This window comes from Mytilus californianus, unplaced genomic scaffold, assembly GCF_021869535.1.
Source record: "Mytilus californianus isolate M0D057914Y unplaced genomic scaffold, xbMytCali1.0.p SCAF_20, whole genome shotgun sequence".
Lineage (NCBI taxonomy): Eukaryota > Metazoa > Mollusca > Bivalvia > Mytilida > Mytilidae > Mytilus > Mytilus californianus.
In genome coordinates, this window is record NW_026262669.1 from 788,185 (window position 1) to 814,686 (window position 26,502).

General features: G+C 31.7%; 2 protein-coding genes and 1 long non-coding RNA gene across 18 annotated transcripts in view; 1 reads left to right on the plus strand and 2 right to left on the minus strand.

Annotated features, from left to right (window-relative positions):
- Positions 1-26,502, plus strand: part of LOC127731659 (tight junction protein ZO-1-like) — a 611,031-nt gene that overhangs the window by 451,769 nt on the left and 132,760 nt on the right. The window lies entirely within an intron of this gene.
- The window catches only part of LOC127731663 (leucine-rich repeat-containing protein 15-like), a 286,215-nt gene that overhangs the window by 200,480 nt on the left and 59,233 nt on the right, over positions 1-26,502 (minus strand). For 7 of the 14 annotated variants that reach the window (XM_052240444.1, XM_052240446.1, XM_052240437.1 and 4 more), the window contains exons 5-8: positions 3,492-3,563; positions 1,605-1,676; positions 892-963; positions 179-250 (exon numbers count right to left, since the gene is read on the minus strand). In XM_052240444.1, the coding sequence (XP_052096404.1) occupies positions 179-250; positions 892-963; positions 1,605-1,676; positions 3,492-3,563 (288 nt within the window). Of the gene's footprint in view, positions 1-178; positions 251-891; positions 964-1,604; positions 1,677-2,317; positions 2,483-3,491; positions 3,564-26,502 lie in introns of those variants that run through there. The other 7 variants (XM_052240451.1, XM_052240435.1, XM_052240436.1 and 4 more) reach the window with 7 other exon arrangements.
- Positions 18,288-26,493, minus strand: LOC127731670 (uncharacterized). Of its 2 annotated transcripts, none has more exons than XR_007995674.1 (3): positions 25,511-26,493; positions 24,956-25,154; positions 18,288-18,383 (listed from the first exon to the last, which is right to left on the minus strand). It is a non-coding gene; the product is annotated as an uncharacterized LOC127731670 (long non-coding RNA). The 2 variants fall into 2 exon arrangements; XR_007995673.1 differs by lacking the exon at positions 18,288-18,383 and adding an exon at positions 20,142-20,246.

Sequence of the window (26,502 nt, forward strand, 5' to 3'; positions counted from 1 at the left end):
ACTTCTCAATTCTTATAAAAATTGTTTATAGATTCATTTGCAATTATAATAACAACTCTGTCATTAACTTAAACACCAGGCCTAAAGTTCGTAATTACTTTTTGTATTATACGTGAGTAACTTGTTAGAAAAATGCAAGTTTTGAGAAATAAAACATAATAAGTGCATCACGACTTACAGTTCATACAAGTTTGTCATGTTGATAAACGTATTACTTTTTAATGACCGTATCTTGTTGTTATATAGATATCTAAAAAGGGAAAACAAACGTACTTTGGTATAGCATAATACACGCAGTTAAACACAACAATTCCTATCGGATACAAAAGTTTACTGATGTTCTAATCTATTAAATCTAGAAAAAAAGACAAATCGAAGTTACACACATACTTATAGAATTGCTTGATCTACAAATGAACGGAGAATTGGTGCTTCAACACGATACTCGTCTCCTGCTATACTTGGATCACTAACACGGTATTGTTCGTGTAAACGACACTCAGTAAGCAGTATTGTCTCCTATTTTTTTTACCTTTATGAAAAACCTAGACAATATATTTTAGGTCGACATTTAAACACTTATGGAAGCTTCTGACACTCACTGGTATCGATTGCAATGTTTTACACTGGTTAAAATCAAACCAAAGTATATTTCAACTGTTTGATGAACTACCGTCGGAAATAAAGTGTTAAATCATCAATATAAAACAAAATAGAATATGTCAGAGGTTGCCATATAATAAATTAGTTTAAATTATCTCACAATGATATCGTGTCTCACAGGAGAATTTAACTTGATATTGCGGAATCTTCGCCATACCATGAAATGTAAGGTCAATATTTATAAAGGAGTAACTTAAAAAAAACCATAATAATTATATAACGACTTACAGCCGATACAAGTTTGTCATGTTGATAAACGTATTACTTTCTAATGACTGTATCTTGTTGTTATTAAGATGTCTAAAAAGAGAAAACAAACGTACTTTGGTATAGCATAATACACGCAGTTAAACACAACAATTCCTATCGGATACAACAGTTTACTGATGTTCAAATCTATTAAATCTAGAAAAAAGACAAATCGAAGTTACACACATACTTATAGAATTGCTTGATCTACAAATGAACGAAGAATTGTTGCTTCAACACAATACTCGTCTCCTGCTATACTTGGATCACTAACACGGTATTGTTCGCGTAAACGACACTCAGTAAGCAGTATTGTCTTCTATTTTTTTTTACCTTTATGAAAAACCTAGACAATTTATTTTAGGTCGACATTTAAACACTTATGGAAGCTTCTGACACTCACTGGTATCGATTGCAATGTTTTACACTGGTTAAAATCAAACCAAAGTATATTTCAACTGTTTGATGAACTACCGTCGGAAATAAAGTGTTAAATCATCAATATAAAACAAAATAGAATATGTCAGAGGTTGCCATATATTAAATTAGTTTAAATTATCTCACAATGATATCGTGTCTCACAGGAGAATTTAACTTGATATTGCGGAATCCTCGCCATACCATGAAATGTAAGGTCAATATTTATAAAGGAGTAACTTAAAAAAAACCATAATAATTATATAGCGACTTACAGCCGATACAAGTTTGTCATGTTGATAAACGTATTACTTTCTAATGACTGTATCTTGTTGTTATTAAGATGTCTAAAAAGAGAAAACAAACGTACTTTGGTATAGCATAATACACGCAGTTAAACACAACAATTCCTATCGGATACAACAGTTTACTGATGTTCAAATCTATTAAATCTAGAAAAAAGACAAATCGAAGTTACACACATACTTATAGAATTGCTTGATCTACAAATGAACGAAGAATTGGTGCTTCAACACAATACTCGTCTCCTGCTATACTTGGATCACTAACACGGTATTGTTCGCGTAAACGACACTCAGTAAGCAGTATTGTCTTCTATTTTTTTTTACCTTTATGAAAAACCTAGACAATTTATTTTAGGTCGACATTTAAACACTTATGGAAGCTTCTGACACTCACTGGTATCGATTGCAATGTTTTACACTGGTTAAAATCAAACCAAAGTATATTTCAACTGTTTGATGAACTACCGTCGGAAATAAAGTGTTAAATCATCAAGATAACACAAAATAGAATATGCCAGAGGTTGCCATATAATAATTCAGTTTAAATTATCTCACAATGATATCGTGTCTCACAGGAGAATTTAACATGATTTTGCGGAATCTTCGCCATACCATGAAATGTAAGGTCAATATTTATAAAGGAGTAACTTAAAAAAAAACATAATAATTATATAGCGACTAACAGCCGATACAAGTTTGTCATGTTGATAAACGTATTACTTTCTAATGACTGTATCTTTTTGTAATTAAGATATCTAAAAAGAGAAAACAAAGGTGTTTTGCTAAAGCAAAATACTTTCAGTTAAACAAAATGATACTAATTGGATACAAAAGTTCATCGATGTTCAAATCTTTTAAATCTAAAAAAAAACAAAACAAATGTAAGTTACAAACAAACTTGTAAAATGTCTTGATCTTCAAACAGACGGAGAATGTACTAACAATCACTGGTATCGAATGCAATGTTTACACTGGTTAACATCAAACCATAATCTATTTCAACTATTGACTGCATTACCAGCGAAAACGAGTCTTTGCATATTGTAACATCTCAAAACTAAATGTGTTCGGAAAAATTATATATGATATCTGATTTGAAAAGTGTTAAATCATACATACAAAGCAAAATAATAGTTGCAAGATGTTGCCTTTTCATTCTCTCACAATGATATTGTGCCACACAGGAGAATTTAACTTGACCATGCTTATTCTTCGCCATACTGTTATTTGGATCCTTTTTGACAATTAGTATTATAACAGAATCAATGATGTATACACTTGTTTGTTCTGATGTATTTTTCACTTTAAACTGTCTATTATGATTCCTCATGCATCAAAATATTGATTACTGAATACTTACAAATGCATACACGTAATGGGTATGTACACACAATCCGTTGATTTTTTTAAAAAGGACCTGAAAGGCATGGCTTTCTAAATTGCTGACTCAAGCCTGATGTTAGCCTGCTATGACATGTCCATACTGTGTGGTGTATTTTTATATCCATTACTTATCAACTTCCTGTTTACCGAATCATTTAAGCAGGATTTTGTGGTGGGTAAAAAAGCATAGTTCAAAGTTTTGTTTTTCGTGTATTGCATTTGTATAAATCAGGTACTTGGTTTCTCGTTTAATTCCTTTTTGATTTTGTTCAGTTTTATTAAGGCATTCGGTAGCATTTATAGTTTTTTTGTTTTCGCGGTATGGGTTTTGATCATTGTTGAATAGCTTATTTTGACCTATATTTTATTGCAATCATACGTTATCAAGGTTTATGTCGTTTCTTCTGATTTCCGATTTTATTCTTAAAGTAGTCCGCTTATTGAAATCAAAATAAATAATAAACAGATACTTACAAATATCGAAGACTTGGAAGATTCATAAAAGAAAATGGTGCTAAAGTAGATATTTCGTTGTAATGCAGATATCTAAAAGAGAAGATTACAAAATTATTTGGGATATGTCCATCCTTTAAATAACAGTACAACACTTATAATTGTAGCCTTTGATAAATATTATGTTACCAAAGAACAAAACTAAACAATATCAAAGGTTGATATAGATAAAAATAAATAAGGGAGTATACCTCCATCTAACAAAACAATTAAAGTAGCATAGACGGCTGCACTTCGTAAATAACATCAGACAGCTATTCCTACAATATGTCAAGCTGTAAAAAGTCCAATGTCTGCAAAGGTCTCATATGAATGTAACAGAAGTCATTCACAACATTTTGTCAAAATAACCATGAACATTAAAATATGCAACATGAGAACAACTGACGTAGTCCATGACTCAGGCATGAGCCTCAGATGGAAATAACACTTATTTAAAAGTTGTCTGTGTAGTTTTTGTTGTTATTCAACAAAAAATAATTATTTAAGATAACTGACACGATATCATTCCATTAAGAATATCTTATGGTTACTTATTAACTCGTTGCAGCTCTGAAAGTTGAGGTCCTTTTACTGGAAGTTAACCATGGTTGACTTATAAAGAGAGCAATCCATCATTCAGCTTCATTTAGTGATATACATAGCAGTTTGACGGAAGTGGTTAATTGACTCGGCTATATTTTCCCTTTTTCAATACTCGACATTTTAAAGCAAGATTTAAAGAGATTTCACAAATTTATTTTGATTTTTACAAAAAAATATTTAATGATTTCTAAAAGAAAGAGCTTTTAGAATTAGAATAAAAACGATTAATTTAGTTTCGGCTTTTCAATTGTACACATTTTAAAATAAAAATGTGAACCTGTTAAATAGCGTTCGACAACAAGCATGGGACTGATTTATTATCAGGTGTGTGAAACTCTGTTATTGACACAATAACAAGAAGATATACACGACGTTTCATTTCATTTAGCTAGTTAAGGTAAAGAACCACGAACTCGGGTCCGTTCTGAAAGAACATATAATAAAGTAGTACACATTGCATACAAAGTAGTTCCTACGCATAGCTGTGACTTTTAAAATTTGTAAAATATTTGGAAAATGATGTTAAGAAATGCAAGCCGAATGATTGGGGGTCATTGTAGAACCTTTGTTAAATGATTTTAAATAATTGAAAAAATGTATGAAATTGAAAAAGGAGGGCATATATTGCCGGTTTCTCAGATCTTAAGTGCCTATTTTTGTATTTCCGAACCTCCGGTAACCAGTGCGGTCTTATATGCAATGAAGCGTATGATGATTGTTATGGCAAGGGTAACAAGAACGTATTGTTTTGGCATGGAATGAGTGTCAGTTTATTATAGAATTAAACACATTTTTTCTATAAGTTATTGATGTGTAAACTCGGGCGATTAACTCACAAACTGAAAAAAGTCCGAAGTGTGAAGTTTGTGAGTTATTCGCTCGCGTTTACACATCAATAACTTCTAGAAAAAATGTGTTTAATCCTTATAATTCTTAATTTAAATTTAGATAGTTGTTGTTTGTAATATTGTTTTATATGTGTGTTCCGTTTGTGGAACACTAGCGTTGCATATACGGGCAATGCGCATGAATATATTAGAGTGAAATCGACACACAGGGAGGCTAATGTAGGTCATCACTTATTCTCGTTAAAGACAAAAAAGTAAGAATTAACAACACATTCTGCTAAATAATTTTGTTTTAAAACACATACAGAAACAATAATAGAACAACAAACACGTTCAATGTTAATAACTGAATGTTTACAGTCAAGAGTAAAAATATCGGGATTTTGAAGCCGCGCCATCAACGTGTACACACGCTACACAACTACACAGCTCAAAAGTGCTACATGTTAGCTGAAATTGAAACTACAGTTGTGATATACAGAATTTGCTGCAAATCCAGACATTTTGTGGTTTTGAAGATTGTACTGACTGTTTACTAGAACGTTCTAATTTGGCATATCGAAAGAGCGGAGTGGGGTTCGTTCGGTATTAAGAACAGATTGTCCAGTTTCCGTGTTAGTGACATTGTTTTGAATTGGAAAAATTGCGGTAGAAATATAAGGGGCAACTGGTACAAGTGCTGCTGATGACGAAGAATTACCCGTTGCTACATTGTCTAACACCGAACTAATTTTTGTACTTCTGAACGGTGCTTGGTCTTCTGCAAGAGTATTTCAGACTTTCCTCACATTTATGGTCCGACATACACATGATGCTCATATCCTTTAAATCCGCATCATTCATGGCTGTAATAGCTGTAGACCTGAGTGAGTGCCATGTGTAACGTTTAACACCAGCATTTTTACATATGTCGGGCATGAAAGCCGAGAAGTTGTTAACTTTTACAGGCGTTTCATTATACCATGTGTTGTACACTGATGGACAGCGTAAGGCTTCTCGGCAACATTGGTTGAACAGTAATTTGGTAGCTGGATCACACTTGGATAGAACGTGCTTAATCGTAGTAAGAGGACAGGACGGAGAATTAGGTACGGCATACATTTTCTTATCTTGCATTTCTCATGTTGCATCATCTAGTCCACTCTGGTGGTTTTTTTGGTGTGTCTCGTGCGAAATTGACATGAATTCAGATCCCCTTTCATCACGTTCAAATTTGAAAGAATTTATATTCAACTGATAATGGAATTTTTACCCCACGGCTGACGAAATGAATGCCTAAAAGGTACCATACTCTGAAACGGAGTGCAACAGGGTCCTCTTTTATTATAAGGTAGATGTTAATTTTCATCAATTCAGGAGTTGCTATAGTAGGGTGGTGTTGCGTAGGTCTTGATGAACCATTGCGCAAATTAAATTTGAGCTTGGCACTCAACATATAGAATTTGCTGATTTAAATTCTGTGTCACGGACAATGTCAATGCTACGGCCAATATCTTTAAGATGTCTGTTTATAGCAGCACGTACATTTTTTAATGAATGTTTGTGATATTCCTGTGCTTGTTCTTCTGGCATTTTTAAAGCCCTTTTGGTTATGTTTTGAGGTTGAGCCTCAGCATAAAATTGCCTCAAACTGCTGTTCAGACTGCCTACAGAGACAGTCTAAGAGTCAACAGTATTTGCGATTCTTTCAGAACACCAGGCTGAAAAGTAATAATGTACAAATATAAATTTGATTACAAAAAAGTTCATCTGCTTATGTTTATTTTTTATCTAAGATATATATGCATATGGGAAGATCATGGTTTAGATTACTTTTGTTGTTTGGTTGCTGTCTTGTGAACCTATAGGCTATACGCCCCATCTCCTTTCATTCATATTTTCTAAAATATATATGTCTGTTTGGTTATTTCATTAGTTAAGTAAAAAAATACATTGTGTACACCAATCTCAAGTTTAGATTGTTTTTACCCATGGTCAATGGGCGTAAACAATGACATCGAAAACAATCAGTTCTTACTGTGATGTAATAACATAAGCATTGTGATAGTGTTAGGAAAAGAAGGGGAAAGAAGGGGAAAGAGCACAATTTTGGAATGTAGTCTATTTTTCACTCTCTGTTTTATTAAGTCATGTAATAAAACATTGAAATGTATAAGTTTTATATTATTTTATGGGGAGGGGGGGGGGGGGGGGGGGGGGGGCTCGGTGGCCGAGTGGTCTAAGTAGTTACTACTGCTGTAATCACTAGCCAGTCAACACTGAGGTTGTGAGTTTGAACCCTGCTCGTGCGGTTGCACTGGAGTCCAATCTTAATTGACTAGAATTTTCAGTTTTCCTATCGAAGGTCGGTGGTTTTCTCCGGCTTCCTCCACCAATAAAAACTGGCCGCCACGAAATAACCCAAAAGCGGTGCTTAAAAATGGCGTTAAAACACCAAAAATCAAAATCAAAATCAGATATTATCTTCTGTTGTGTTATTTCATGTTTTATGATTTATTTTAGCTTGTGTCATTTCAAGTCAAGATTTAGATGAATCAACTCTTTTCTGGGAAATGGTCAAGTTTTGATTTATATTGTCTGTCAAAACGGATCATTTCCTGGGTAGGTTTCATGGAAAAACAACAGCTAATTCAATCACTGTGTTTCAAAAAGATTTTTGTATAGAATCTTACCGTTAAAGATTCTAACTCCCCAATTTTGTGGTTTTTTTTTGTTGAGGCACTGTACTGATTTTGCTCTATTTCAAGCAGAGTGTCTTTGTCTAGATTTTTGAAACGTCTCGAGTTAGATGTCTTTTCTGATTCCTGTATTGGTGCAGGCTCTTGTTGATGTTGTTGTACCTGGACATCAACTGTTTCAGCAAAAGTTGTGCTTGGAAGTGTTTCTGTCAGTGTTTGGTCATTGTTGATGCTTGTTACAGCATGAAGCAGAATTTCGTCAAAGCCTTCAACTTCTCGGTGCATAATTTCGAAAAAGGTCAACAAATTCATCAGCATCAATGTCTTCTGGCAGTTATAATTCAAAAGTTATTGGAACATCTGGCATCGTAGATGTGTCAAAATCAGCAAAAAGCTCCATTTTTACAGAATTTTAGGAGACGACTTTTCAGATGAATGGAAGGTCATGTGATTTCCGTATTTTTTACCAATTAAAAAAATGGTTTACAGCAATAATTTTGAACTCCATTCTATTTAATTTTTACAACCACTAAAAATATAAATTTATACATGCCCGGTTATATTTACACAATAAGCGTTCGCGATTTAGAGCCGCCATATTGTTTACATTAGTTACAAAAATAGTTCCGGCAACACAGTCTATCGAACTGTAAACCAAGAATAGAAAGTGGAATTGACCAATCACAGTTAACTGTGTGTAGATATGCAAATCATATAAGAATTATTTAAACTTAAGACACAAAAGAGCTATGCAAGTTTAAAAATATAGAAAATGAACATAGAAAGCAACTGGACCATTAATTAGTGGTTTTATTCTGTAAACGTAAACAAAAGCTTTTCAATACTCATTTTTTGTTTTTTTCTTTTTGTTTTTAGATAACGTCGTCTACAACCGTACATATGACTTATAACGCTAGACAGTACTTACCAATTTTGAAAGTTTTTTGTACATCATGTACATAGTTCTTGTTAATAGATATAAGAAGGTGCGGCATGAGTGCCAATGAGACAACTCTCTATCCAAGTCAAAATTTATAAAAGTAAACCATTATAGGTCAAAGTACGGTCTTCAACACGAAGCCTCTGCTCACACCGAACAGTAAGCTATAAAGGGCCCCAAAAATTACTAGTGTAAAACCATTCAAACGGAAAAACCAACGGTCTTATCTATATAAATCTATTTGTTAAAAGTCGACGTTCTCATTGAGATATACACATTGACACTTTACTACCATCGAAGCGTTTATAAATCCCATTATATGTTAACAATGTTGTCGAAATATTACTAATGACTAATTTACCTTAACATCCTTTTTAAAAGTAATATGAATACATTGTTTTCAATCCAGCAAACTAAATGAAGGGGAGTAGAATCGTACAATATCGTCATTGGAAGGCAATAACTTTTATATCATACAGAATTACGACCAAAATCAGGTTGACTCATATCTAGATCTCATCAATGTGATTATAAAATATATATTTGTAGAGATAATCTTGAAATAGCAAATACATGTATGTTTTTGCTTTATCGAGATTATCACTGTCTATCATAGACAAACACGAATAAATGTCCTTTAATGTCGATAATTTCGATAAAGAGTCAACGGGCGATTTCGTCCATTTTAAATACTTGTAGATTTTGTCTTGTTGTTGGAAGTTTCTCTATATTGTCAATTGTATTTCCCAAAAACTCAATACTTTCGTTAAAATGTCATTGAAGGTGTCTGAGAGTTTCAGCCATATGACATAGTTATAGACAATTTAATTTTTTTAACTCGCAATACACGATGCATCGGATTTAATGTCTTCATTCCAACCGAACGTGACAGCCAAACTGGTGTGCCATTTTAGCAAGGGTTTACTTTGTTCGAGAAAAAAAAACTGTGTGTGACAACATTTCTATACTATAGTCAGCTCGTAGGTTTTACATATAAGTGTTATACCGCCAAATCATAGTACGTCATATCCGGTTGCAAAAAAGGGTCGAAAAAAATATTCCCATTATGAATTTGACAGATGTAGGAAATTAATCCTTCATTTCATTGCATTAAACAATTTCTGAGTCATAAACATATATCTTGGGTCTTTTAAAGCACAAGTCCTTTTTATTTGGTGTTTTTATAGAATATTTTGGAAACTTGAGGTTACATGGTTACATTTTTTTTTGTACTAAAGCTTGTTCACAGGAAAAAAGGGGCGAACATTTGATTCGTTTACTTCCAGTGATGGTTATTATCTTATATGCAAATGACATGTTGTGTGAAATTTTGTCTGTAGTACTGGACAGGTTACAAAATAAAAACAATGGTGGTATTACACCTATAACATGTGATATGTGGTACACTTTGATGAGACAGCAAACAACACAGAAAAATACATTTATTTAGAGTCAACAAACAGTCTTATATAATAGACAAATGCATATATAAAAAGTTTTCAACCGCCGCATGTCTACATGTCTACAAAAGGCTGACTTTATATAATTCACCATTACAGATAAGACGACAGTCACAAGAACATTATGTATGTTTGAAAATGTTGTCCTGTTCTTTTTAATCTCGTTATTTTACAAATTGAAAATAAAAAAAAATCCAATAAAACTCAGTGCAGTAAAAAACACATGCATATGTGTCATATATAATACATTATAAAAGAATACTATAGTACGAAAAAACAACAATAAAAAGAACAATCACATAGAATTCTACAAGAAGGATTGGCAACAGTATCTAGTAACCTAATGATATCATCTGACACTACACATTAATATCGATGGCTGACGTCACAACTTCATGAATTATTCTATGTAACCACAAAGAAGACAACATTGCAACCAAACGAAAAAAATATCAAATATATCTAGAGGTCAATATACAGTCCCCGACAAAAGACAGGTATCCTTGTAATATATCAAACTTTGGAAATAGAAAGTTGAGGTTCTATTAACTAGAAGTTAACCAGTTGACTTATTTAGAGTGCAATCAATCAGCTTCATTTAGTTATCAACATAGTTTGTAGTCCTAAGTGGTAAATTGACTCAACACATTTACTCTTTTCAAATATTAGATATCTTAAGTTAGAGTTGCGCAAGATTTCATAAGTGTCAATTCAGTTAAACAAACAGATATTTAAAGATTTATAAAAGAAATAATTTGTGAAAATAAAGATAAACACGATCGATTTGGTTTAATCTGAAATTCAGTATTTCTGATGGTTACTAAATTTTCAGGTAAATATCACATTTAATGTAGCTTGGGATTTTTAATTGTACAAATTCTAAAATATAAAGATGAAAGATTAAATTGCGTCCAACGACAAAAATGGCAGTGGATTTTTATTTGTTGTCTGGAGCTCAGTAATATGATCACAACTAACTCGTTATACAAGAAGATCTACGCGACGTGTCATTCAATTCTGATTGTTAAATGTACAATACAGCTTTTCTGTACTCATTTGTCCATTTATATTTTTTTGTAACGTCGACTACAATCGTATATATAACTAATTACACTGTACTGAAGACTTATCATTCTTGAAAGTTGAAAGTTGAAGGACAGAGTCCCTGCTAAATTTGATTTGCATGTAGTCTACGTACTCATTTGGAATATACAATTAACACTTTACTTTCATGGAAACGTTTATTCACTATCTGTTCATAGTGTTATCGAATTGACCTTTAGTGTAACCTCAATTTAAAAAGTAGTACGAATACATTGCTTCCTATAATATGGAAAAATACCGTAAATATTATCATTGAGAGGCAATACATTCTATATCATAACAGATTACGACAGAAACCATGTTTAATCATTTTTTGATATTATCTAGGTGATTATGAAACGTATAATAGATAGCGGTAATCTATAAATAGCTAATACTTGTATGTTTTTGCTATTTCGAGTTTTTTCTATCTATTATAGTTTCACAAAGACAACCACAGGTAAAAGTATGATAAAAGTACCTCAACAGGTGTCATATATAGTAACAGTATAATAGAATCACGTGCATTAAAGTACAAACAAAACAACAATATCAGTTTCATAGAATTCAAGAAGTTATTTACGATGGATTATATATAGATACCAAATGAAAATGTATTGTTACCAAATTTATTGTTGAATGTCATAGGGAATATATTCATTGATAAAAAATTAACATGTATAGTACCTCGATATTACTTATTGAAATCATCTTAAATTGACAAGTTTAATTTCAGAGGATTACACGAACAATCAGTGATAAAAAAAAATGAAAAAGGAATATCTCATATAGAATTATTTGTAATGAAAAAAATATATTTTATGACGAAAATGAATAATTCCCATAGGAAACAGAAAACAAATATATTTCCCTGGGAAACTATACATATTCAACTGGCATTCATGAAACGTTTCCCAGGGAAATAGAAAGTATGATTTTACTAATTTACGTGCAAGTATTTCCGATATTTTGCACCAGAACTACTATAGTTTTCAAGGAAATTATTTCTTATATATTTTTCCTGGGAAATAAAATGACAACAACTTAAGTCAGCTTCCATCATACCATCCTAATGAATGGTTTATAGTTGTTAATCCGTCCATTGCTTATCATACTGACATGTCTGTATACTGTTAGTCTTTCATTTGATATGCATATAACGATAACGTATAAGAAGTTGAATATCTAATTAATTTATGTTTTTTTAGGTTGATTTGGGAAACTAGCGTTGCAATTTCGTGAAGGAAAATCGTCCATTAGTGTTAAAGCTTTTTAAGTATGTTTATTTGTTGTGCTCACTCTTTGTTTATTCTATATGTCATTTAATACTGTGTTTTAAGTGTATTATTTTTGAAAGTTTTACGACAAGGTCATTACAAAATGAATGAATAAAATATATACTTACATGATACGCAGTTGTTCACAATCGACAAACGTGTCTTCCGGAATTTCAGAAATCTGATTGTTGGAGATATAGCTTACATTCAAAAGAAAGAATTCACTTGTAAAAATCGATAAATAACGTAGTTCTTTAGAAATTCAAGTGATATGTGTTAATTCCTGTATCCATTTGTAAAGAATACTGTTCAATAGAAAATGTTTAGGATGCAACAAAGGCCAATATATATAAGATTACTCTTGAGGTTTTTTATATTGCATTGATTACATATATATTAACCTTCATATTAAATGTTCCGTCAATATGGCAATATACATGTTGTAATGACACCTTTCTGTTATGTACGTTAAAAAACCATATGTTTACTCTTTACAAATATGATTTTAGGACATAAATGATTCAACGTTACCGACTACAATTTATCAAATTTGTTCAAAACATGAGTAACTGATATTTGCACAACATTTATGTCAATGATAGGCATGTCAGGACAAGATATATTGTTTAACAGCTTGAATCACATAGTAACACAACTGTTTTGTTATTTATTTGTGTACGTTGATAGTAGTCTTGCTTATTTGACTTTAATCACAAAACCCATTAGCTGTTGATGAAAAACTTATCTGCTCTTGAAATGATTTATTTTTCGGACTGTACTTTGCCTAGTGTGTGGGAAATTATAATTATCAACTCAAAATCTTGTTAACTATATGCAATTAAAACGCTTGAACGTCACTTGATCATTCAGCTAATAGTTTTCCGACATTGACATTAGTCTTTTATACAAGATGACTTTTTAATGATAATATTAAAAACGCCATTTGAAACAGAAGATAGACTGAACTATTAGTAATACTGGTTTATCAAATGGTAGAAAGCTTAAAACAGAAGTCACAATGTTTCAATCTAACTTAGCATTACATGTTACATAAAATGATATACCAGATATTTTAATTAACATATGCCATCTGGACATTTTATTGTATCGATATTTTTACCAAAATTTTGACATTTTTACCTATTATATGTCTGTTTGTTTTGCTCATACATTGTTGGCAATATCATGGAACTATATGTGACTGTAATACAAGTGAGATGTTTAGCTAGCTATAAAAGCAGGTTGTAGTCATCATTCTATAAAAGGAAATGCATGTACCAAGTCAGGAGTATGACAGTTGTTTTGTATTTGTTTAATGAGTTTGAGCTTTTGATATCGCAATATGATAAGGGACTTTCCGTTTTGAATTTTCCTTGGAGTTCGGTGTTTTAGTTATTTTAATTTTTTTTCTACTAAAAAGCTACACAATCTTTGTCAATTTTGTATTCAACTTTTTGATCGACAAGACCATTTCTGTTTACGTTTATAGATTTGAATACTGAGGTATTAAATACCATATAAGTACGATACATGACACACTTGTTTTTCAAGTGTGGTATCAATTATATAATATGCAATTGTAAGCTTAACAAAATGTATTTACATACATAGTTCGCAACTGCTGCATCCTTTTGCAGAACTGAACCTCAATTTCTGTTATGTTGTTATATCGGAGATCTCTAGAAAAGAAAAGCATCAAGTCAGCGATATAACTCGAGAAAAGTTCTGTTTTATCCTGTTTTGTAAATAAAAAAAAAAAAAACAAGCATTTTCTTTTTCAATCTTACTTCTTATAAGTTTATATAAGGTGGATCAACACTAAATATTTCTTGAGACAGAATTTTTTTATATTTTGTGTAAATGCAGTTGATAAAATACTCTTTTGAAAAACACAATAAAAAATAGGGGTCACCGTGCTTGTTTGGTCAGTACCCTTATCCAAAGTATTGTGTATTTTCGAGGTTTTTTACATAGATATTACAGGGAAATCGGCATTTGTAAATTTTCCCTAGTTCAGAAAAAAAATCCATGAGACAGATTTTTCTTATTTTCTCTAGAATTGTAGCAAAGATATAGATAAAAAAAAAAAATAAAAAAACATAGGGTCACCGTGCATTTTAAAGAAATATTTCATCATTTGCTTGAATATTTTCGGATTTTCAGGAAGGGGAGATAACTGTATCCAGATTTCCCGGGAAAAGATTAATATAAATACTCATTACTAATAGAACTAAATTAGGTAAATTCTAGGTCCTTATTATTATTTGAAACACTTTTGTGTTACAGATTTCTACTACAAAAATCCATGATAACCAATGATATCTCCATAGCAACCAAATAAATCAATTTATGCACTTGGAAACTAGAACATAGAGAAACATGTAAATTTGAGCATATTTATGTAGTACAAATTATAAGTCTTTATTGCTTAAATTGATTTCACAATCTGTTATTCTCTGCAAAATTATATTAAAGGAATGCCCCATAAGTTATCTTGAGATATCTGGACCAAAATTTGGGTAAAATCCAATTTTTTTAACACAAAATCACAAATTTTGAGAAACTAATTTTTGTACTTGAATTTCAACCAAATTTATATACAATTTAGAAAATGTTATCAAAACTTGGTTTTATACACCAACAATTATTTTGATCTTGTAGATTCTTCTTCTCGGTTTAAAAAAAAATCACAAATTTTGAACAATGACGTACAGGTAGGGTTAGGCATTCAAAATCATATCCAGATGTCAAAGAGTTTCAATATGTTGTAAAAACTAACTTTCTGATCCCGTAAAGTGGAGTTGCTCTAGAGGCATGCATGCAGTGGAAGATCCAGAAGTAGGGGTCTGCACTGGTCATGCTTCAGTGATTACCTACATATAAATCAACCAACCCCCCTTTTTTTTCTGCGTGCATCAATCTCTCCGTGTGTCTCATAAAAATGTGCAAGTGGTTTTCTAGTTGTCATCTTTTTACCTTGTTTTCATGTCAGTTTTCGTTATCATGTATTTTGAGGGAAAATGCTAATTTTGATGTACAATATGTGGATTTTGAGGATTATTATCTCTTTTTGCACAATTGACCAAAACATATTTTGAGTACTAGTCACCAACTTACCGTTTTTACCATGTTACAGATTTTAGTACAAGCCATTTTGCTAATGATAAATGCCATAAGGTGACCTATAGTAGCTGACTTCTACGCCTGAATAGTTGTCTCATTGTCAAAGATATCACACGTTCTTATTTTTACAATACAATTTAATTAGTGTATACATTTAAACATTTTCACAAAAGAAAGCAAACAAAGACTTATGGCTGACCATGTGGTATGAGCTTTGCTTATTGTTGAAGACTTGATGGTTACCAATAGCTGTTTCTGCGTCATTTGTTCTCTAAAGGAGAGTTGTTACATTGGCAATCGAACCACATCTTTTTATTTTGCTGAACACACATTCTTTTTACAGGTTGATCAATAATTTGAAAGGGTCCTCTATATGTCAATCAGTAAACTGCAGCTTCTACTAGACACATAAATTGAAATTCATTATTTGAGTAAAAAAGAGATTAAAAGGTTACAATTAAAATTTGTTTGCTAGAAAGAAAGATGTCAAATGGCTGTTGACTTTTATTCCCTATCCTTTGCATCCATGCCAAATTTAAAACAAATTGAAGAAAACACATGAGCTCAATCTGATGAAAGGGATCTGTATTATGTATCCAAGACATATATAATATTGCGCTTATTCTGTTGCACAATATACAGAAAGAAATACAAGCATGAACTATAAGCAATTTTTATTAATTAATAGACTGGTAATTTAGTCCATTATGTATCATATTGTAAATATATATATATATATATATATGAATATATAATGTTTGAATCCAAATTAACATTTGCAATTTTCATTATCTGTCACGTAATTTTTTTTATCACAGTTGTTACAAACACTTATTGTATTACATATTGAAAACTAAAATGTCAGTAGGAACAGTAAAATTTAAAAACCATCAGTCAAGATAAATCTGATAAAACTTGTTAATGAAAAGAAAAATATTTGCAACCTGTATAAAATTTAAACCACATCAACTCTTATTGATCTTTGCATAGTGTTTGAATTCTTTATTTGATAAAATGATAAAAGGCAAAATAAATTCCAGCACATATTAACAGACATATATGCAAGAACAGTACTACATCATAACCCTTCATGTACAAGCTTGGTCAAATAACAAACCAGATACTCACATGAACATGTATTTTCTCATATAATTTTTCTATAAATTTTCTTTAAAACATTTTTTTATAACAAATCATTCTCACAAGTCATTATTTAATAGTATCATTCTGAAAAAATATCTATGTTACAAATTTCGTTAATAATCATGTTAATTTTGGATAAAATTTTACCAACAAGTGTCGTAACAAGATAGAATATTCCATTTTTAATGAATTGAAATTTGCCTCCTAAATTAAGATATGAAATGTGAACAGAAGACAAGAATTGACACAAACTGATGGCAACAGCTCACAAATCCTTAAATAAGTAGTGATATTATACAATGACAGTACAAATTATAAACATGTTATAAACTATATATCAGGTAGATATAAGTTTGAGTGGTCTTTTTCAAGTCTAACAAATTACATTCACTAATATGGATCACACAACATATGTGTGGTACACAATATGATCATTCTTACTGTGGTAAAACAAAATGTCATCTTTGACTTTAAATCCTTCATACAATTAAAGAACTATAGACAACATTATAAAATTTTATAAAAAATTTTACTACTAAAATTCTATTTCCTGACATTCAGCATGGACGGATCAATCAAATTGCTAAAAAATAAGGTATGCGTAGTAGACTACAGGACCAGTCAAAATTTTCTAATCTCTTATCCAAAAATTAAGCTCACAAACAAATATTAACTTTAACATTTATGGTGCAATGTAGTATTTAAATCTTTATATTATATATATTGACCTGATTCTCCATAAGGTCAAAGATTTAGCATCCTAAGAAATAGGTTTCTTTGATAATAACAATTATTGCTAATTGATATAATAGAAGCTTGGTCACAGAAGCAAGTATGTCTGTAGATTAAAATTTCTGTTAATCTCTAGTAGCATTCACCATAATTGTTCCATTTAAATTCTACAATGTATATATATAATCAGATTCATATGGAATCTAAAACAATTTACTCTTCATTTCATATAACAAAAAAATCATACACCTTCTGAATGATAGATTTTGATGTTGTAACACGTACTACACCTGAACTATTTTTTTGAGACAAAAGTGCCCTCAGTCCATCAATACCATTTCTTTGAATTGACAAAATAAAATGCTTCTTGCACAACCCAGTTGAAGCTGTCTTTTTGGCTAATTGTTTTGACATTACTTTATTTTCAACAAGAGCTTTGAAAGATAAGTCATTTTGGCAATATTTGGGTACATTCCATCAAATGTATACTTACAGAAATGAGAAGCTAAATTTCCATGTGATCGCACCAGTTTAAATAAAGATTTACAGTCATACAAAGCATTATGTGCATCATAACTTTCCCCTAAAAAATCTGACACTAAATCACACTGCTTGTAACTTTGACGACCTGGATATTCACTCCTAAACAATATTCTTGTGTCAATGAACCCATTAAAATACAGGCAAAATTCATCCCACATCTTCAATTTATTCAATTGATTATACAGTATATGGCAGTCGAACGTTTTTATATTGTGTCCAACAAGTGTTGGTTTAGAAGGAAACTTGGACAAAAAAGCAATAAGATTAGTAAAGACTTCAAATGGTGGTGACCTTTCCACAGGAACTTCATTTGCCCATCAAAGAATGCAAGTTTTGTTATATCAGATACCTGTGGTGTTATCTTCTTTGATGGCATAACATAGGCTGAGAAAGTTTCATTCTCAGTTAAAGCTGCTATCTGTACAATATCTGACTGACGAGCTGAAATTTTTAAAATGATCTGTTAATCAAACTCAATAGATATAAGAAGATGAGGTATGAGTGAACTGTCCATCCAAGTCACAATTTATTAAAGTAAACTATTATAGATCAAAGTACGTCCTTTAATATGGACCCTTAGCTCACACCCAACTACAAGCTAATAAAATGCTCTGCTGGGGCGCAGCTTGATATGACCGCAGAGGTCGAACCCTGAAAACCAGTTGGGGCAAGTATGGACACAACATTCAAGCTTGATACAGCACTGAATTTGGATTGTAATTAAATATTTGACACAGCATAGGTTTCTGACACAGAATGAAAGTGGTCTAAGAACTTAAAAAATTTTAATTTACCTATTCAAACCATACCATTATTATTTGCTTTTATATATAAATCAGAAATAACCAATTTAAAATGGAAAATTTTAAAGAAAAAAAAGGAAAAAAAAATCCCCCCAAAATTTTTTGAACCCCCTTATGATTCATCACCCCCAAACTCAATCCCAGCCTTCCCTTTGTGGTATGGTACCTTGCAGTACAATTTCAGAGAGATCCATACACTTGAACACAAGTTATTGTCTGGAAACTAGAAAAATGCTTGTTTTTGGCCCCTTTTTGGCCCTAAATTCCTAAACGTTTAGGGCAATTACCCCCAAACTCAAACCCAGCTTTCCCTTTGTGATATTGAACCTTGCAGTACAATTTCATAAAGATCCATACACTTACACACAAGTTATTGTCCTGAAAGTAGAAAAATGCTTGTTTTTTGGCCCTTTTATGGCCCCTAATTCCTAAAATTTTGAGGGAATTACCCCTAAAATCAATCCCAGCCTTCCTTTTGTGGTATGGTACCTTTCAGTACAATTTCAGAGAGATCCATACACCTGAACACAAGTTATTGTCTGGAAACTAGAAAAATGCTTATTTTTGGCCACTTTTTGGCCCCTTATTCCTAAACATTTTGGGCAATTACCCCCAAACTCAATTCCAGCTTCGGAACATCAGGTAAATGAATTTATACTAAATTTATGAAATAAAAGGGTTAATTTTTCAAAAAATAAAATTAACCTCTGTATGTCTGTAATTGTTTTGTACATAAATCAGGTGGTTAGTTTTTTTCTGGTTTTGTCATTTTGTGGCCTTCCATACCTGACTGTGTGGCATGAGTATTGCTCATTGTCAAAGGCTATATGGTAACCTATAGTTAACCTCTTTGCCATTTAGTCTCTGGTAGAGAATTGTCTCATTTGGCAACCATACTACATCTTCTTATTTTATAATCATTATGAAAACTTCAAAACAGGAACAACTGAAAATGCCAAGGATGGTTCTGTATATATCAGAGTTTTATTGTTGTGTAATAGCAATGACTTAGGCACATTTAGTATTCATTGGGGAATCAATTAATAATTAGAATATTTTATTGTGAGAATATACCCAATACTATTACAAAAAAGAAGCATTCAATTCTTGTAATTATATTATTAAGCTACCACCCAATGAGTAATATCACGATTTTGTTCTTTTCCCATGCATCATTGTGACATTGTCATGGGAAGCACACACATTTATGAATGTTGTATTTTTTTGGAGAAAAGAAAGATATTTTGGAATTCTTTGTGATTTTTGTTAGCCAGCAAAAGTATACATTTTTAAGAAATGTAATTTCATGTAAAAATGAAGCTGTTTACACCAATAAATTTTGATTGATTATGTCTCAGATACACATAAATTTCTCTATAGGAATACATACATAAGCCTGTAGTTTCAAGATCAAATACTATAATTGGAAAGTTTTCCTCAGCTGTTATCTGTTTCCAAGTTGGAATTTCTTCTAGTTGGTCAGTTATATCATCCTCAATGTCTACAAAACAGTATTAGTTACACAGTGTGTAATTGTCCTAATACAAGAATTCATCAGGTGAATAAAATTCATATTCATTGAGGCAAAGCAAAACCCGATATGAATTTTATTCACAAAATAAATTCCATATTAGGACAATTGCACATGTGTAAAGAATTTCTCCTGATTTTGTTATATTACATATTATTATATTCATATTCAATTATTTGGACAATACCAACGAAATATATTTAGACATTTAATCTAAAATTTGAAAAATAAGTATTAGGAATTTAAAACCACTAATTTTTCTTGGTTTTTTTTCATTATGTCAATGGTATAAGGGAGATAATTCCAATTTATGTAATAGAAAATTGTACTGAAATTTATTAAACCAATATCAGGTAATCAAATTGCGAGAAATTACTCTAAATCATGATAATTATTCTTGTTATTTGATTATTGCTTTACATTTGGTTTATTGTTTTTTAGGTAATTGTGCTAATGAGGATAATAGATAAAAAAAGAGTTATTATATGTCATTTTGTAACTTGTGGAAAGTTGTCTCATTGGCAATTATAAACTGTTATATATTTGTTGCAAACGATGTTGTATTAGAATTATATTTGGCTTATAACCAGAAGCTTTGAGAAATTTGCTAGGGCTTATTTGGATTAACTGTGACATGAATGAGAAAATTTTATTTAAAATATGTTGATAGGTAAGGCATGAGTTTCTTTTCAAAGGAAAAACTGAATGTGAAACGTGAATGAATAAAAAATGACTATGGATGCAAAATGATGGTATTACCTCACCATTGCATCCAGCAAGGTGAGCTTTAAATGAAAAGTGGCATGCTCCTGTATTGTAATTGTGTCAAACATGATATTTAATAAAATGCTCCGCAGGGCGCAGCTTGATACGACCGCAGAGGTCGAACCCTGAACAGTTGGGGCAAGTGTGGACACAACATTCAAGCTTGATACAGCTTTGCATTTGGATTGTGATTAAATATTTGACACAGCATAGGTTTCTGACACAGAATGAATGTGGTCTAAGAACTTGAAAATTTTAAATTGGACATTCACCTATTATGGTCCAATTTCCAAAATCTAAATACATGGTTAGATTCAGCATATCAAAGAACCCCAAGAATTCATTTTTTTATGAAATCAAACAAAGTTTAATTTTGGACCCTTTTGACCTCAATGTGGACAAAGTTGATAACGGGGCCCAAAAATCAAAAATCTAAATACATGGTTAGATTAAGCATATCAAAGAACCCCATATATTCAATTTTTATTGAAATCAAACAAAGTTTAATTTTGGGCCCCGATTTGGACCAACTTGAAAACTGGGCCCATAATCAAAAATCTAAATACATGTTTAGATTCAGCATATCAAAGAACCCTTAGAATTCAATTTTTGTTAAACTCAAACTAAGTTTAATTTTGGACCCTTTGGACCTTAATGTAGACCAATTTGAAAACGGAACCAAAAATTAAGAATCTAAATACACGGTTAGATTCGGCATATCAAAAAACCCCAATAATTCAATTTTTGATGAAATCAAACAAAGTTTAATTTTGGACCCTTTGGACCTCAATGTGGACCAATTTAAAAACGGGGCCCAAAATCCAAAAACTAAATACATGGTTAGATTCAGCATATTAAAGAACCCCAAGAATTCAAGAATAAAACCCCATTGAAATTGGTCAAGAAATAAGCAATTTATATGAAGTATCTTCTTTTGCACAATACTGTGCAATTAAATATTTCTTGCTATTGCGCAATACTGTACAATTGACAATTTCTTGCTATTGCGCAATACTGTGCAATTGAAGATTTCTTGCTATTGTGCAATACTGTGCAATTGAAAATTTCTTGCTATTGCACAATACTTATTATATAATAATTTACACATCCTGTTTGGTGTGTATCTCCTACCATATCATTATTATTTGCTTTTAAATATAAATCAGAAATAACCAACTTAAAATGGAAAATTTTAAAAGAAAAAAAAAAAGGAAAAAAAGAAAAAAAAGGAAAAAAAAAAAAAAATCCCCCCCCAAATTTTTTGAACCCCCTTATGATTCATCACCCCCAAACTCAATCCCAGCCTTCCCTTTGTGGTATGGTACCTTGCAGTACAATTTCAGAGAGATCCATACACTTGAACACAAGTTATTGTCTGGAAACTAGAAAAATGTGTTTTTTGGCCCCAAATTCCTAAACATTTAGGGCAATTACACCCCAAACTCAATTCCAGCTTTCCTTTTGTGATATGGAACCTTGTAGTACAATTTCAGAAAGATCCATACACTTACACACAAGTTATTGTCATGAAACTAGAAAAATGCTTGTTTTTTGCCCCTTTTTTGGCCCCTAATTCCTAAAATTTTGAGGCAATTACCCCCAAAATCAATCCCAGCATTCCTTTTGTGATATGGAACCTTGTGGTACAATGTCAGAGAGATCCATACACTAACACACAAGTTATGTCTGGAAGTTACAACAAAATGCTTCGCTGAGGCGCAGCTTGATACGACCGCAGAGGTCGAACCCTGAACAGTTGGGGCAAGTATGGACACAACATTCAAGCTTGATACAGCTCTGAATTTGGATTGTTATTAAATATTTGACACAGCATAGGTTTCTGACACAGAAAAAATATGGTCTAAGAACTTGAATTTTTTTAATTTACCTATTATGGTCCAATGTCCAAAATCAAAATACATGGTTAGATTCAGCATATCAAAGAACCCCATATATTCAATTTTTGTTTAAATCAAACAAAGTTTAATTTTGGACCCAAACTTGGACAAACTTGAAAACTGGGCCCATAATCAAAAATCTAAACACATGTTTAGATTCAGCATATCAAATAACCCCAATAATTCAATTTTTGCTAAAATCAAACTAAGGTTAATTTTGGACCCTTTGGACCTTAATGTAGACCAATTTAAAAAACAGGACCTAAAATTAAAAATCTAAATACACGGTTAGATTTGGAATATCAAAGAACCCCAATAATTCAATTTTAGATGAAATCAAACAAAGTTTAATTTTGGACCCATTTGACCTCAATATGAACCAATTTGATAACGGGGTCCACAAATAAAAAATCTAAATACATGGTTAAATTCAGCATATCAAGGAACCCCATATATTCAATTTCTGTTGAAATCAAACAAAGTTTAATTTTGGACCCCAATTTGGACCAACTTGAAAAACTGGGCCAAAAATCAAAAATCTAAATACATGTTTAAATTCAGCATATCAAAGAACCTCATATATTCAATTTTTGCTAAAATCAAACAAAGTTTAATTTTGGACCCTTTGGACCTTAATGTAGACCAATTTGAAAACTGGACCCAAAATTAAAAATCTAAATACACTGTTGGATTCGGCATAACAAATAAATAAATGTGATCAAAGATTTTACAAATCTAATGCGCCATACTGTGCAATTAAAGATTTCTTCTTCAAATTTTTCAATATTTGAAATTTAAAAAAAATAATATTTGAAGAATAATTTTTTTAATTTCTGAAATCTGAAATGAGAAAAATTGACCCCCCACAATTATTTTTTTATCCCCCCCCCCCTTTTTTCTCCCAAAAAATTCTTTTCCTCAAGATATGGTCATAATCTCAATTCAAATTTCCAAGGGAGTTGGCAACCATAATTACCCATTTAAATTTACCATAGTGCTAACTTAATCTATTTTATAATAGAATTAAAAATATAGTGTCAAATCTTTCATATGGATTTTTTTGTAAAAAAACAAGATGCAACATTTGCAGATATTTTTACTGGTCTTCCTTTATAAATATGCATTTCTTTAAACATAATTTAAAAGCAGTGTAAGGGAAGTAACCAAAACGTTGTATTTGGATTACCTCCCTTACACTGTTTTAAATTATCTTTATTGTTCATTAACCATTACTTTATACATAATTTAAAAGCAGTGTAAGGGAGATAATTTCAATGATGTATTTGATTTATCTCCCTTACACTGCTTTAAATTATGTTTTGTACTAAAGTATTTGTCCATTAACCAGGACAACCTTGTTTTTCCCCCTTTTTTGCCCCTAATTCCTAAACGGTTTGAGCCATAACCCCCCAAAGCAAATCCTAACCATCCCTTTGTGGTATGGAAACTTGTAGTATAATTTCAGAGAGATCCATACACCATTCCACAGTTATTGTCTGGAAACTAGAAAATGCTTATTTTTGGCCCCGTTTTGGCCCCTAATTCCTTAACTGTTGGTACCATAACCCCCAAAATCAATCCCAACCTTCCTTTTGTGGTATTTAACCTTATGGTCAAATTTCAAAAAGATCCATTTACTTAAACTAAAGTTAGAGTGCGAAAACCAATGTGTCTTCGGACGACGACGCCGGACGACGACGACGCCAACATCATACCAATATACGACCACAAAATTTTTTTGCGGTCGTCTAAAAATGCTTATTTTTGGCCCCCTTTTTGGCCCCTTATTCCTTTACTGTTGGTACCATAACCCCCAAAATCAACCTTGTGGTGAAATTTCATAGAGATCCATTCACTTAAACTAAAGTTAGAGTGCGAAAACCAATGTGTCTTCTGACGACGCAGGACGACGCCGGACAACAACGACAGCGACGACGACGACGCCAACGTCATACCAATATACGACCAAAAAAAATTGTTTGCGGTCGTATAAAAACAGAAAGAAGATGCATGTACCAATATTGGTTTCATAAGTTGTTCCCTCTAGAACTTCTGCTATACCATTGCTGTTACATTTCTCCGACTTTAGCTCAATTCTTCTCCTTTTATATTTCCTCGTCTTCTGTAATTTACTGTACTTTCTTCTGATCTTATCCATGAAGGTAGCACGCTTTATGGTAAAATTGCCTGATGAGAGCCCCATTGATTCATGAACCTGTTAAAATGCATGTCAGAAAAAATATTTAATAATTACAACAGTATACATGTGCCATTCTCAACTTTAATCTTAATATTGTACACACTCACTGACTGAAATGTTATGACTAAAATTTGAAGACGATATATGTCTCTGTTTGTATACCTTGCCGACTCTACATAAATATTATTAGAATATTATAATATTGAGGATTCATTTATTTTGATGGGTAGGAAATTTCATGAATTTCTGAAACCTTGTGTTTACCATGTTTATGTGAATGTGATGTTGTGGTTCTGTCAAAGTCTGGATACAACTTTAGAAAAATTAAATAAAGAATTACAGATGTTGTTCTAAATAGTTCATTTAATTACCTCATGCACATATCTGTGGCCTTCATTTTTCTGTGCCACTGTTGCACTAAACCTGTAACTCAGACTGTTAGATGCAGAATAATGTTTATATTTAGGTGCTTTTGTTGCTAACATTTGGTTGAGATTTTCATTTGTTTGAGTGCTAGCAAGATTTGCAAGTTTTTCTGCTTGAATTGATAATTTTTTAATAAAAATTCTATCCAGTTCCTTCCTCAGCTCTGGATTTTGAAGTGGTTTGCCGTATGGTCACTTACTAAATTTTGCCAAAGGGTGTTCAAGGAAGACACACCACTTGGTATTACAGAAGCTATGGTCACCAAAAATATGTCCTACCATTGCTTTCAAGCCAGTTGTTACACCTTCTGTGTTTTTTTTATTTTGCGCAACCATGTATGAAAAATTCTGCATGATGTAATTGATGACCCTTTGTGACAATTCTTTGTAATTCTTTTTTATTGCATATAACTGTTTTGATATGTTTTTCTTGATATGGTTTTTGTCCGATCTTTTCTTAAGTTTTATTTTAAGAACGTTTTGTGCTCTTTGAAAACCTGTAGTGTCATCATCACCAGCAATTTCTTTAATATCGACACCCTTATTTATTACATCTTTTATCATATCAACCACTAAAGCTGGCTCCATGCCTTTAGATGAGCCTGTATGGTTTTTGCTGCATTTGTGCTCTTTTGGAACTATACCTTTTCTTTTGGCAACATCACAAGTCCTGCAATTTTTTGATTTTATTTTTACATTCAATACCTAAAACATGCATAACATATCAAAAGATTTAATGTTGTTAGTATAGAAACATGATATATTTTGTGCATGTTATCAATAGGATAATAACAAGCATTCTGTGAGCATTTCCTGGCAATACATAGTCCCCTAACAGATTAAAATTACATTGTACTAGAACAAAATGTTAACCAGAACTATAACTTGTCATTGTGTAAACTATATAACAAATATCAAGTCATTGTATTCAAAACAGA